This window comes from Plectropomus leopardus, chromosome 12 (genome assembly GCF_008729295.1).
Source record: "Plectropomus leopardus isolate mb chromosome 12, YSFRI_Pleo_2.0, whole genome shotgun sequence".
NCBI classification, from domain to species: Eukaryota; Metazoa; Chordata; class Actinopteri; order Perciformes; family Serranidae; genus Plectropomus; species Plectropomus leopardus.
Window position 1 is genome coordinate 24,958,822 of NC_056474.1, and position 13,690 is coordinate 24,972,511.

Here is a 13,690-nt window from a genome sequence, read left to right on the forward strand (position 1 = left end):
TTTGTATCATTCTGTGTCCTCTCTTCAGAGGTTTTTGGGGGTTCCCTGAACACAGTGCAAGCAGAGCTCTGTTTTTTTTTTTTTTTTTGAAAGATTATTTTTTGGCATTTTAGGCTTTTATTGGATAGGAAAGATTAATAGCATGAAAGGGGGAGAGAGAGGGGACGACATGCAGCAAAAGGCCTCAAGCGGGAGTCAACCCCAGGCCGCTGCGGCAAGGACATGACTTCTTTTTTTCCTCGGCAGCAGTTTGTGACTTGTGGGGTCGATAATTGCGAGCTAATCTGAACAGATCAGATTGACGGATTAGAGGAGCAGCTACGAGTGAATGCAAACTTTTAGACCAAACAGCATGAACGGTTAAGTTTCACTTTCAATGCGACTGACAATCTGCTCCTCCTTCTGTGCACAGAGTACATTCTGTGCTCCAAGAGTGAGACGCCAAACAATATGTATATATCTCAATAGCACTCTTAATTAATGGTTTTCTAAAAACAGAAAATCTGTTTGTGGTTGCAGATGTTTCAATTGTGGCAAGCCACCACAAATGATTAAATGCAAGGGAAACCCTGATATAAAATGAAGTTCAGTAATATATGATAAGTTCTATATATTGCTCTTTCCCCATGTTAAGTATGGGATGTTGTTTTATTCATAAAGGTTGTAAAATTTATGTTCCTGCACCAAAATTGTTTCTTTTTTTAAACAAGGCAAGTAACAATCAAACTAATTCTCAATAAGACAAAGTCATCACAGTGTTCAGCACAGTGCATGATACGTATACAAATCATCACACAAACAAGGCCTAAGAGCTAAAGAGCAACACTGCTCATGCTGTTTATACTCATTATTTTGTTGCCATGGATTCATCCTGTCACAGACCAACATCCCACGTGCATAGCCACCAACATCAGTCACTGCTTCATAGCAACACACTGATCCTATACAGTCGTATGAGTCATGCTATCTGTGCATCTGAAGTCAGGGTGACTTCTACTACCGCCAACAGGAAATGTGCAAGAATTTGATTTGAAGGCACCAAATGCAGAGTTTCACAAAGCACAAAGGGTTTTTAGTGATGACAGAGCAAACGTGTCACTTTAGAAATATTAGCTGGTGAGTGTGCCGCATTCTTGAGGTGACAGTGGTGCAGAAAAAGACTAAGTTTCAAAACAGAAACTCACATGTAAAAGCCACTATAATAGTGGTAATGGAAGTTATTGTTAATGTTTAGGGCATTACATATAGATCAAAATCAAATGCTTGACTGATTTTAATTTTCTCATCAATAAACAGAGAAATTCAAGTCTTTGAGGAGAAGTTTTTGGGGAGTGACATGTACAGCTTTTGGAAAGTTATATGTACAAGTTTTTGAGGAAACGTGTACATTAATTTGTCTGCATTTTGCATACAAAAAGAAGTAGGCTATAGTATGTTAATTGATATATCTGCTCTATTGTCCTCTGTACCGCTTATAAGGTCAACAAGGAATCATCAGTGCTTTAGGGAAGCATGACTCTTCCCTTCTATTACTTATCATCTGTGTCACAACAGACCTGTCCATGTGCTCCCTGTCCCCGAACCCCATAGACTCATGACAAAATGTGATGCTGCTGAGTGCTGCAAATGTGCCCACAGCTGAGATCTCAACAAAAGAGACTCCGTTGTGGAGGCGCTCGACCGGGCCGATGGGTCAAACAATGGTGCTCTGTTCCAAATATGTTGTTTGTCACATCGCCTGCCTTTAACTCGTCAATGCCGCTGTTGTTCCACTTGAATTCAACTTTATCCCACATCTTATGCAACTGGATATGTAGTTTTACTCACATGTATGCTACTGTAGGTTAGGCTGCAGTGAGCTCAGCATTAGTCATAGTGTTTTGACTGATGGAGGGAGATTAAAAGGGATACTCTCCACTGAAAAGAGCTGATAGAGAAATTCAAATTAATTAATGTGTTGTTTGTCATATCAGCTGAAAGTAAGCAATTTAACTCCCCACTTAACAAAATAAAAGCCTAATTCTTTCACAGACTGGATCACTTGTATTTTAAAGCCCTGGAATAATGAACTATAGAGATTTTATGACATTATGACATTTTACAAATGAAGTTTTTATGCTAACAGCGTAATAAAGCCTGAAGCAGAGCACACATCGAGGACATAAATCTCTTCATATATCAACATGTAGGCCTATTACCCTCTGATTAATATTCATGCTTCTTTGATCTGGGGGTGATGGGAAGTGGGGAAGCATTGATCACCGCAGAGCAGTGATTCAAAGGGAGGGGAAAAGGCAAATACATGTCTAGGAAAGCGAGGTCCTGTGTATTTATAACATGTCATTCCAGACCTGTGAGATGTATATACTGGAATCTTACATTAGAAACTCCAAATGCATCATGGGTGGCCCGCTTTTTCTTTTTTTTTTTTAAACACTCCTTTTTTTGCTTGTAGAAGAAACAAGTAAACCAGCAATGTGGTTTCATGATCACAATTGAGAATTATAAACCCTTTTGGTGCAAGAGAAGCTCTTTTTTGTAGAAAGAGAGCCACAGGTGATTGAGATTAAAACACACACACATTCAAGCACTCACTCTTGCTCTCTCTCTCTCTCATACACACACGCACACATTATGTCCAGCAGAAGCAAACCTGTCCCTCATGATATGCCTCAAGCTGCTGCCACTACAATAACCTGCACAGCATTTTGTGAATAATCATCTTTATGGCAACTCTATTACAACTTAATAGCTTATTAAACTGTCTCCACTGTCACAGAGAGACTCATAACAGTCCTCATGGATCTCTGGACAGCCATGAAGAGGAGAAGTCTCTCTGATTTGTTTCACAGACTACAGAAATTGATCAGATCTTTGACGATCCCCCTGAGTTTGCAGACACCTCCGACTATGATTGCCTTTTGCGCTCCACAGACGGGAGAAATGCTGAGCCAATGTGCGCATTTCTTCGCAGATTTTTCCTCTTAACATTTCAGACGGCTTGTTTCGCCAAAAGAAAGGCGGTCTGTGGTGTATGTGTGATGAAATAACAACAGAGAAGTGCGTCTATTTACAGACTGGAGCGTTCTGCAGCCTGCGCTTCTCCTGCCGTCGCTCCGTTGAAGCTGAGGTTCACTCTTGAATCAGTAGAAAAGTCGACTTCCTCGTTTTGGTACGAGAGGACTCCGGATTATATAGTGCTCTAAAAATAGCGCTGGTTTAGCCCAATGGGAGCCAGAGACGCTTTGCACCGCGCACCAACCACAACAGACAGGATGAGTCGGCTCCGGCTCAGCATTGGCCAGGGGTGGTCTGGTAGGCGGGTGGTGCGCTCCTGCGCGCCCATTGGCAGACGTGCCGAAACGTAATGTAATCACATGGGGGTGGGTTTGTCTGTAATTTTGAATCGGGGGGGAAGTTTACAGTGCGCTGACGGACTTTTGGAGAGTTCAGTGTTGTGCGCTCTCGGTGCGTCACACGCTCACAACCTCCACTGGAAGCGCACGACTCCCAGACTATCATACATGCAAATACAGCCAAGACTCCAGCTTCTCTCCGAACACCTTCGTTTTCTCCACAAGCTTGAATTCGCTTCTACTTGTGGCTGCGTCTTAGGAGTGAAATGGATGTCATCCCTATGTGTAGCATCTTCCAGGAGCTCCAGATTGTGCACGACACTGGATACTTTTCAGCTTTACCATCTCTGGAAGAGTACTGGCAGCAGGTAACGACTTATTCCTTCCATCTGAGCTTGACAGATCGTCCAGTTCGATTGGTTCATGTAGAAGCGCGAGGGATGTGGGCAATTTCGGGAAACTTGCGTCCCGATGACAGCTGCGCGTGTACGTGCGTATGTCAAAGTTGTTTATGTAACTCCACGTTTGATTTCGTGCAACAATTAAGATAAATTCCCTGTTAAAAGTCGCCTTGCATGTTTTTTATGGGGAAGTGATGCAAGTTCCCTTAATGACAGATCTCTTTGACATCCCTATGAAATTTCCATATGCGTTAATATCGTGCCTGTGGTACAGAATAATTACTTTTGGTATTTTTTTAAATACCCTTTTTCCTAAAAAATATAACTCGATTATGCAATTTTTAAGTAACTTTTAGTTTTTTTTTAAAAAAAAAAAAAAATGTTTTAGTCTTATTTTTGATGTTGCTATATCGTTGCATATTTTTCCGTGCATGCAAGTTGTGGAGGCACATCAGTTTGCGATAAAATAAAAACGCGCTGCGTTGCACATTTAGCGACGAAACAGCGAGCCGTGCGTCTCTGCGCGTATCTCCTCCTCTCTTTCCTCTCTCTCTCCACCTCTCGTCTTCTCTCGCTCGCTCTTGCTCGCTGTCACACACATACACACACGCACACACAGAAGAGAGTGACAGACTGACAGAGAGAGAGACTGATTTCTATTCCAATTTGACTCGTCAAAGCGGCCCCTGGATGACAGAACAGTGGCGTTTTCTACTGGATACGAGGCGAGGGCGAAAGTCGCGTCTTGTTCGGGGTTGGGAAATGAAATGAATTGGCAACACGCTTCAGTCTTCTATCTCTGCCGTCTATCAGATCTCTTCGGGCTGCGGGCCAAGTCGCCCTCCCAGGCATTCAAAGCTCGTCTGGGATTCATCCAGCACTGCTGACGAGAAACATTTGCCTTGAATGCACTCTCTCTCATTACCAAATTACTACGATGTTCCCACAACAGTCCAATTTTAGACATAAAGTGTGTTTGTGACAAGTTGCAGTGATCGTTTGCTACTGAAAGCATTACAGAAATCTCTTCTTAAGTTAAAGTATATGATTTTTTGACACCTCACCATGTTTTATGCAAGTTTTTAAACCATTATAACATTGCTATGAAAGTTGAATTATATTATTGATGATTGTCCTTTTGTTGTTTGAGTTTTTTATAAAATATATAATGGTTACCTCTGAGTCTGCTAACTTTAGTAGTCTAGTAATGTAGGCGTGCTCTGTTTTGCATGTGCCACTGATATCCAAAAAAGCATATTCTCCTATCGAACAGTCTTATTCTAATATTTTAAATGCCCAAAGAGGTCAAACTCACCAATATTCCCTTTTTGAAATATGGTTTAGGGGAAAAAAGAACCAAAAATATTGTGAAGAACAGTCATTTTTGCTTCTTACCTAACTTGTTAATCATCTCAGATTTATCGTGTGACCTCAAGCTGAGGGCACTGCTGCTCTGTTCAGTTCTAATGTAATGAAATTTGGCTTCAAATTCTGATCTGCTCCATTAGGAAGCTGCACAGGCCTGTTAGCAGCCTGCGTATCTGGCCTGTGCTCACTGACTGCAGCGGGGTTGAGGAAGTGCTCTCTCACTTCCTTTTCAAAGAAAATAAGCCCACAATCCACAGCGGCTCTTGCAGTATTCATGCCAGGCTTTTTATGGACCCCCGTGAACCAGACCTCCCTCCTCTTAGTCCCTGGTGTGCTATGTTATTTCTAGCGATGCCTCCAAATGCATTATTAAAACCACATTATGTTGAATAATTGATAGATTTAAAAGATCTACAAGCACTTCCCTAACCCAATGGGGGGCTCTGTAGCATATGTAAATTTCATGACCAACCCTGACACACACTTAGACGCACCCGCGTACACACACACAACTGTGCAAGCGGGTAAGAGCACCTTGTTCTTGCATGCTCTCAGAAGGAAATGTGGTGCTTGTAATCTTCCCTGATGTGGCCTCAGAGGGCACCCTTAGTACGTACTTGACTATCCTCTGCATAGGACATTGTGTCTTGCCTCATTCCTGCAGGCAGGAAGGAAGCACGGCCGGTGGTGTTACAGTGTCACAGCATTTCCCCCTCCTGCTGCTGCTGCTAAGAATAAACTCCACGTAGAGAAGAGTTCCCATGAAAACAAATCACTTTTTTTCTGGGGTTTTAGGGACTTTCCTGTTGAAGGGAAGCGTTGTGTTACATGCCTCAGGGTCTGAGCACCCCCGAACTCACTGCTATCTCCTCTTTCCTCCGCACAGACATGCCTCGAGCTTGAGAGGTACCTCCAGAGCGAGCCCTACGTCTCGGCCACAGACCTCAAATTCGAGAGCCAGGAGGACCTGTGGAGCAAGTTGATGCTCGCCTGCGGGGACAAGTCAAACGAGTCGGACCCAAAGATCCCCCACATCAAGGAAGAGGAAGACAATCAGGACAGCCAGCACCTCGACGCTGGCGGCTTCAACTCTGACGCCAGCAGCGAGGCCTCGGACAGCTCGGAGGAGCTCTCCCCTACCCTCGACTTCTCCTCCAGCTCTTTGGCTGACATTCTGGGAGATGCTGGCGAAGACCTGGGCTCGGCCATCATCAGCACGCCGCCATCCTCACCTGAGCTGGGCAAGGAGGGCTCTGTCGCCCAGGTGTGGAGTGGGATACAGACTGTGCTGCACTCACCTGGGAAAATAAGGACTGGGGGCATGGAGAGGTCAGGGATGACCAGCGGGGAGGCGTCACCTGACGGCAGGAGGCGGGTGCATAGGTGTCACTTCAACGGATGCAGGAAGGTGTACACCAAAAGCTCGCATCTCAAAGCACACCAGCGCACGCACACAGGTAAAGATGCATGACAGTGTATATATCGCGGCAATGCAAATGTCATGAGTGCCGACTCTCTGGAGGAGGGGAGGAATACTGCCCTGCCAGGTTATCACATCAGGTTTTTTTTTTTGCAAAGTAGAACTTAATCAGCTCATCTGAAGAGTGAAAACCACTAAAAATGTGAGTAAAATCAACTTAGGAGCTGATTTTCTTGGGCATATTGCCGAAAACACTCTCACATACTTTGAATAGTTTGTCAGGAGGAATGCCCTCAACTGTGACCTAATTCACACACAAGAACGTGACTTCAAGCAGGGGGAAGGGAGACAGAGAGCGAGAGGTGGGAGGGGGAGGGATGTTCTTTTGTGGCGGAGCGGCACCCAGAGGATGTGGATCCTGAAAACAAATCAACAGTTCTCAGATTTCACCATGGGAAAACGACTCAGAAACTTACCCGCTTGTATTTGAAGTCAAAGGAGAGAAAAAGAAAAAAAAATAATATGGGAATCTGACATTTACAGCATTTTGTTCAGGGGTTCAAATGTGACCAGTTTCCTCACTCACCTATGACCTCTGCCAGGCTGTTTACAGCTGTGCCGCCTATTAGCAGAGGAAGTCACATTCCTGGCATCGCTCACTGACCATGTTAGCCACATGGTTAATGGTCTTCAGGACCATTAAGAACAGGCTCTATTTTTTCCTGCAGTTCGCCCCCATTACATAAGCCTTCTACTCGAGCAGCTCCTTAAAGCTGCATACCACAGCCCTCAAGACCCACAAGGCACGAGGTTGTTTTTCTCTTCAACTTACAGTAGTCAGCTCAATCTGCTTAGCACCTACTTTTACAGGCTCATGTTTTCTCTGAAATCAGCATTGTTAGTTCTTACCTCTGGGAGAAGTAAGAACTGTAAATACTGGCTGTGTGTTTGAGAAGTTGAAATTTCAGAATGTCAGATATTCTGGCATTCTGATTGATAACCCAAATTGTATGGCATTCGTCAGAGGGTAAATAATCAAGGGGTCAAAAAGAGATAAGGTTCAGTGGGTAAGAAGGTTACTTAACAAAAATACCATCATGTCTTTATTAGGTGAACTCTCAATAAAAAGGTTTCTGCAGGTTTTCTGAAGGACAAAAAGTGTTTTTGAAATCTTTGACACCTTTTGACAATGCTTCTCCTGACAAATGTTAATTTTTCGATTTCATGGTGATTTTTGCAGGTGAGAAGCCCTACAGGTGTTCATGGGAGGGCTGCGAGTGGCGCTTTGCACGAAGCGATGAACTCACCAGACACTTCAGGAAGCACACTGGAGCAAAGCCATTCAAATGCAGTCACTGCGACAGGTGAGAGCTCTGGGAAGACACTAATTTTGATCATAGTTGACACATCACCTGGATGACCCTCAATGTGTACAAAAATGGGAAAAGCTGGATTGTCAGGATTGCAAACAGCCGAGGAAGTCAAAAGGTGGCAAAAATAATGTCTCTTGAGCAAAGTGATTTCATGCCTCCTTTCAGAATATTAACTTTCCAATCATCACAGTTAGCTGTAATCCCCTTCTCTTTACCTTTAATGCTAAGCTCTCATCTACTAACAAAGACCACCTTTTATGTGTGCAAATTAGTAGATTGAAATGGCATGTTAGGTGGAAGGGTGAATGAGGGTCAAGGACGGACTGATTGAATGGGGTCGAGGTCAAGGGTTTGATGAAAATAGAGTTGAGTACAAAGAGATGAGCAATGGGTTGAATGGGAGTCTTTGATGAGCAGAAGCCAGAGGGTGTTGCAAGGAAGTCATATTTAGCCACATCACAATGAGCCAATGATGTCATGACAAATTATGGCATCAGACAAACGTATATCTGTTGTTACAGGAAACGGGATGAGAGTGAAGCTTAGGCTTTGGACCTGAACCTTTTACCATGTTCATATTATAACATAACGTTAGACGGTAACGCCTTTAAGAGCACAAGCTAGCTATAGGGACATGAAGGAAGGGACTCACATGCATGAACATACAGGCACGGCCAGACCAGCTACCACAACAAAAAACAGAGAAGCTCATATGACAACATTGACTTTATTTTTTCCACAGAACACCATTACTTCATGATGTCTTTACACAGCAAATAGTTTACCGCTACATTAATGCTCTGATTGGTGTAAATAGGTTCTTTAAACCCAACTGCTAAAAATCCTCTCCCCATATTCCTTTCTCAGGTGTTTCTCCCGTTCTGACCACCTGGCACTGCACATGAAGAGGCACATCTAAGATGGCCTCAGTGTCAAGATCTCTGAGGGATGATTCTGGATGATTGTCCTGACCTGTGGGGGAACAGAGAGGCCGGTGTGTCCTGGAAGCGTTAACAGGGGCACCGCCATGTTCCAGTCAGTGGAAAAACATGAAGCAACGCAGGCTATTATTTGCACCATACTTAGTGCCTCCAACACCTCGCTGTGGAGATTGCTCTTGAAAGGCTTTTACAGAGAAGTGTGGGGGGGGCGGGGAGAGACTTGAAAAAAAAAAGGTAAAAAAACGGGAAAAATCTGGGCTGGAGAAGATGGGAAGAGACTCTTCTGTATGGTGTTCAGCGCTTTTTTCCTGGAGGATTATGGGACTCCTGCGGGGGTGCCAGTCCTCCAATGACAGTGTGTTTGCCTGTGCGCATGGGGACTGTGAGTGCCTGTGACTGGATGCCTGTGCTGGCTTTATGGAGCGGATGGAGCTTGCATTGTTGGACTGCGAGTGAATGACGTGAAGGGGGTGAGGGAGGTTTTTGGGGGGGATATTTGTGGTCTCACTGAGAATGAATGCAAGCATAAAAAAGGGGTTCTGTCTGTGCTGTTTGAGTCTGTTGGCTGTGGAGGGGGAGTTGGGGCTTGTTTTGTGGAGCCAATTGGCTTGAGAGTGCCCCCTTTCTGCCCGGAGGTGGAACTACAGCTCCCTTTTCAAACTCGGGAGGTCGTTTTGTTTAGTGCAGCTATTAAATGTGCAATGTATTACGTAGCCTGTCTCAAAAACATACACGCTATAAAGCTCATTTTGTTGTCCATTGTGTAAGCTCTGTATCTTAAAAGAAAAAACAAAAAAACAATGGTTGTACACAAACACTTATTGCCATTATAACAGAAGTTGCATGGGATCTGGGGATGTGTTGCTCACCTCTTTGCTTATTGGACAACAAAATTCCATTCAAGAGCAGCTACCTTCATATTACTCAATATCATAGTATTGTACAAAACACATAAGGCAGTCATTTTCTTATTTTTTATTTTCTTTTTAAGTTGGGGATACCACTATTGCTTGGCAACTGTCTTGATCATGGGAGTTTTGTTGCTTTTCTTCACTTTTGCTCTTCTCTTTTTTTCTATCTGTAAATGCACTGTTGACCTTACTGATGCCTTATGTAAGTGGCCTTGTCCTGTTAAATAGATCTCTCTCTCTCTTTCACACACACACACCAAACGGGGGTTGCGAATGCACTAGTGCGCTATTGAATTGCTTTATAAAGGCTCTGATCCATACAGCCGCACCTTTGCCCTTTTGTCTCGTGACAGACTCCTTAAATCCTCAAAAATAAAATAAAAAATAAAAATCTAAATATCAGCTTCATAATGACTGCCATTTTTACATGACTGTGCATTCTTTTCGAACATATCATAAATATATCAAAACTAAATCATATTCTCCAAAAAAAATGACCCGGGTGTGAGACAAAATCATGGAGCACTTGAAAGAGCGACTCAGTTTTGTAAAGGTTTACTACTGTGTAGTATAAGGTGGTGTGGATGCACTTCATTTGGACTGTAACTTGCTGTCAATGGTACAGAGTCTTGGAAATATGTTCTCATGATATGTGGCATGTTCAGCCACCAACAGTCTTGATGAATTTGGATTTACTGCAATGAAAACATTCACGCTGGGGCCATTTATGTCTGTCGATGTGTCAAATGCTTACAAAGAAAAGGATGACGACATTCTCAATCATGAGTCTGTTTTGATGTTGTATGTCTTGGTGAGTCTCGCCCTCAGGGTGAGTCAGTATCTTTACTCAGCCCTGGTTTAAACAACCCGTGATCTGACTAAACGGTACCAAAAACCGGTCGAGCCAGTTCAGTTGAGCCGTGCTGCAGGCCTAGAGGTTTCTCTCTGTGGCTGCAGGTGAACTGAGGTGAGACCAGGACCAGATGTCTGTCTGTACCAACTTCACTATATGCATGTTTTTAACTTTAGTTAACTGTTCATGACTTCAACACACTTTGTGGGTTGATAAAGTTTATTGAAATCCTCTCGATTTCACAATTGGATGAACTCCATCACCATATTCGCTATTTCTAGAAAATGTTTCAGAGCCACTTTGTTTTTACTGAATAATATGTTTTGTTGAAACGTAAGACATGGACGTGTTGAAAAAAGAACTTAACTACTTTAAGGGTATGGCTGGTTTAAGTGGTCATAAAACTTGTCACAGCTGTACAGGTGAACTTGGTCTACATTAATGAAAGTCCATACACTGAGAAATGTCCAAAATGAAAACAATATGTACATTGTAAACTAAGAGAGTTTTGTAAGGAAGCTTCTATTTTGAAAGGGTATGGGACCAAAAACAAGTGCGGTGTGTTGTTTCTAAAGATGAACCAATAAAGACAAGAGGCTGAAGAATTATTGTAAAATAGATACACTCCATTCTCCATTTGCTTCTGTAACATCCTTGTTTTTGATTTGATCGGAGAAAGGTAGAGCAGATGTATGTTTTAAAAAGGCATGGTATACACCTGTGGCCTATCATCTTCCAAGAAAATAACAAAACAAAAAAAAAACCCTTTTCAGACGTGAATTGTTCTGGACACTTGAATTGTCATAATTTTGTATTCTGTTGCCCTCTAAGTATTATGTTTTTGTTTGCCATGTGATTTTTTTCTCTCGACTCTTCAAAGACACCCTATCTTTAGCTAGAGAATCTTTATTGGATAAACATGGAGATAAAATATGAGGCTCTATTTTTGTTTGTTTTATGGCATAACAAGATTTTTTCATTTGAAATTGTTTTGTAAAATAGTTTCTGTATGAATGTATTTTTTATTGGAAAATCGATAAAAAGAATTTATTGGATCTACATGTGGTTTTTGTTTTCTTTTCATTTTTTTCCTGCAGCCCTCCCATGACACAGTGAGCCAGGAAGTCTCTGTTTATGGGATAGTCTGTAGATTCCCAAAGGGGAAATTATCTCTGTTACCCCCTTCCCCCATAGAGGTTAAAGGTCAGGGTCAACGGCAGAACCGCACACTGACTACAACCAGGGCCATGTAGTAACAGTAGATGGCAATCATCTGTAATAAAAAAAAAAAAAAAATAAAAAGAAATGAAAACTATGTTTTCATTAGTGTATATACCTGAAAATAAGAATCATGTGGTTTTTTTTTTATTATCTTAGATGAGCCTTTCATATCTAGATACAGAACAGGTCCTCTTCCTCAAGTTTGCCATTTTTCTTGTAGCCCAGAACAGACAAAGTAAACACTGGCTGTAGATAATGCCATTTATGTTTTCGCTCCAGCCACAGTAATTTTACTACATGTTTGGTGGATGGTAAAAGTTTCAATTGGTTGCAATCTGCAACTTCACCACAAGGTGCCACTAAATCTCAAACACTGGACCTTTAAAGGATTATTCTGTTTTATTACAACTTGGATATTTTTTGCCTGGTTTTGCTCATCAGCGCTATGATTAATAATAACATTTACTGGTGTCATTTTATATTTTTCTTATTGTCAACAAATTGCATAAAAAGACCAAACCTGACAAAGTCTGTCTCTTAATACTTTGCAATTGCTTAGCGCGGTCTAGATTTGCAATGTAAATCTTCAAGAACAGTTAAACAGTTTTTAGAAGGCTCAGTGATTTCCCAAAAAGAGTTGGAAATTAGGTTTGTTATTAAAACAGGACTAAATAGTACATTTGTTGGGGACTATTTTCAGCAGTGGATTGATCTACAATTACAATAATAAAGTGTTAAGACAGGAACATCATAACATCACCAAAAGAAACTTAGTAGTGTCAGAAACGCATGCAGTTTAGTCGTTAAACAAACCCCTTATTAGCGAAAATTATTTGGAAGATTTAAAAAATAAATTAAAACAAAAACATAAAATTGCAATCCTAACTGTCCATCACATCTTAAAGACCAATTACCTGATTTATGTCATACTTAATTTAGCTGTGCAGACAAGGTGTCTTCCTGTAATAAGGGATTATTACTGACATTTTAGGTGTTAGGTGTACATTTTTTATAAAAGCATTTAAATAATCTGGAAAAACTACTGACGTGGCTAAATCTGTCACCTCCAGTTTGTCCTCAGATGTCAGTAAGTACCTTGCTGAGTACAGGGTTACAACAAAAAGATAAGACCCAACTTGTAATAAAATGCAATCATCCTTTAAATACAGTCATGTCATGATCCAAACCTCCTTATAGAAGCAGCTGGGATACTCAAGGCATGTAAAAATCTGGCAAAGATGAGAATATTCCATTTATCCTTACTGATATATTCATGATCGGGATATTGAGATGGAAAGCTTATCCCGAGTTTGACAAAAGAGCAATGATGTGAGCCGGTTAGTGGAATGTGCATTGTGAGGACAATCTGTTCCTCATGCTCCAGCCAAGAGCGTCGAGTTTTCATCTTACTCTCCAAGAAATTTATGCAAATTAAGTTGTGCCGCAAACAAATCCCTGATAAGAGCTCTGCACACTACACAGACAAATAGCCTCTTCATCTCCGATTGCAGGCACAAAGTGCTTCGGCTTTAACACTGCTCCACCGAGCCTGCCACGCTCTGTGCCCCAAAGCCCCTAAATAATTGAAGCACTCTCAAGAGTTTTTTTTCTTCTTTCAAAGATATATTTATTGGTATTTTAATTCAAATTGCCAGAACTAAAAACGCCGCAATATAATAAAATAAATAAGAAAAGAAAGGAAATAAGTGGGACTGTAAAAAAAAAAAAGGAAAAAGAGATGAAATAAAAACTCATATTTATTTAGTTTGCTACTTCTGGATAGAAAGCTTCTCATATCCTGAGTAAACTTCCTGGTGACAAGAAATGTTCTGAAAGGCCAAAATGT

The 13,690-nt window shown here is 41.7% G+C and overlaps 1 protein-coding gene across 1 annotated transcript; it reads left to right on the top strand.

Moving 5' to 3' along the window:
- Positions 1-3,406: 3,406 nt before the first annotated feature.
- LOC121951406 (Krueppel-like factor 6) lies at positions 3,407-11,682 on the top strand. Its single transcript, XM_042497717.1, has 4 exons — positions 3,407-3,724; positions 6,012-6,582; positions 7,786-7,909; positions 8,786-11,682. The coding sequence occupies exons 1-4, from the start codon at positions 3,623-3,625 to the stop codon at positions 8,835-8,837; spliced, it is 849 nt and encodes a 282-aa protein (XP_042353651.1). The 5' UTR covers positions 3,407-3,622; the 3' UTR covers positions 8,838-11,682.
- The last annotated feature ends 2,008 nt before the right edge of the window (positions 11,683-13,690 follow it).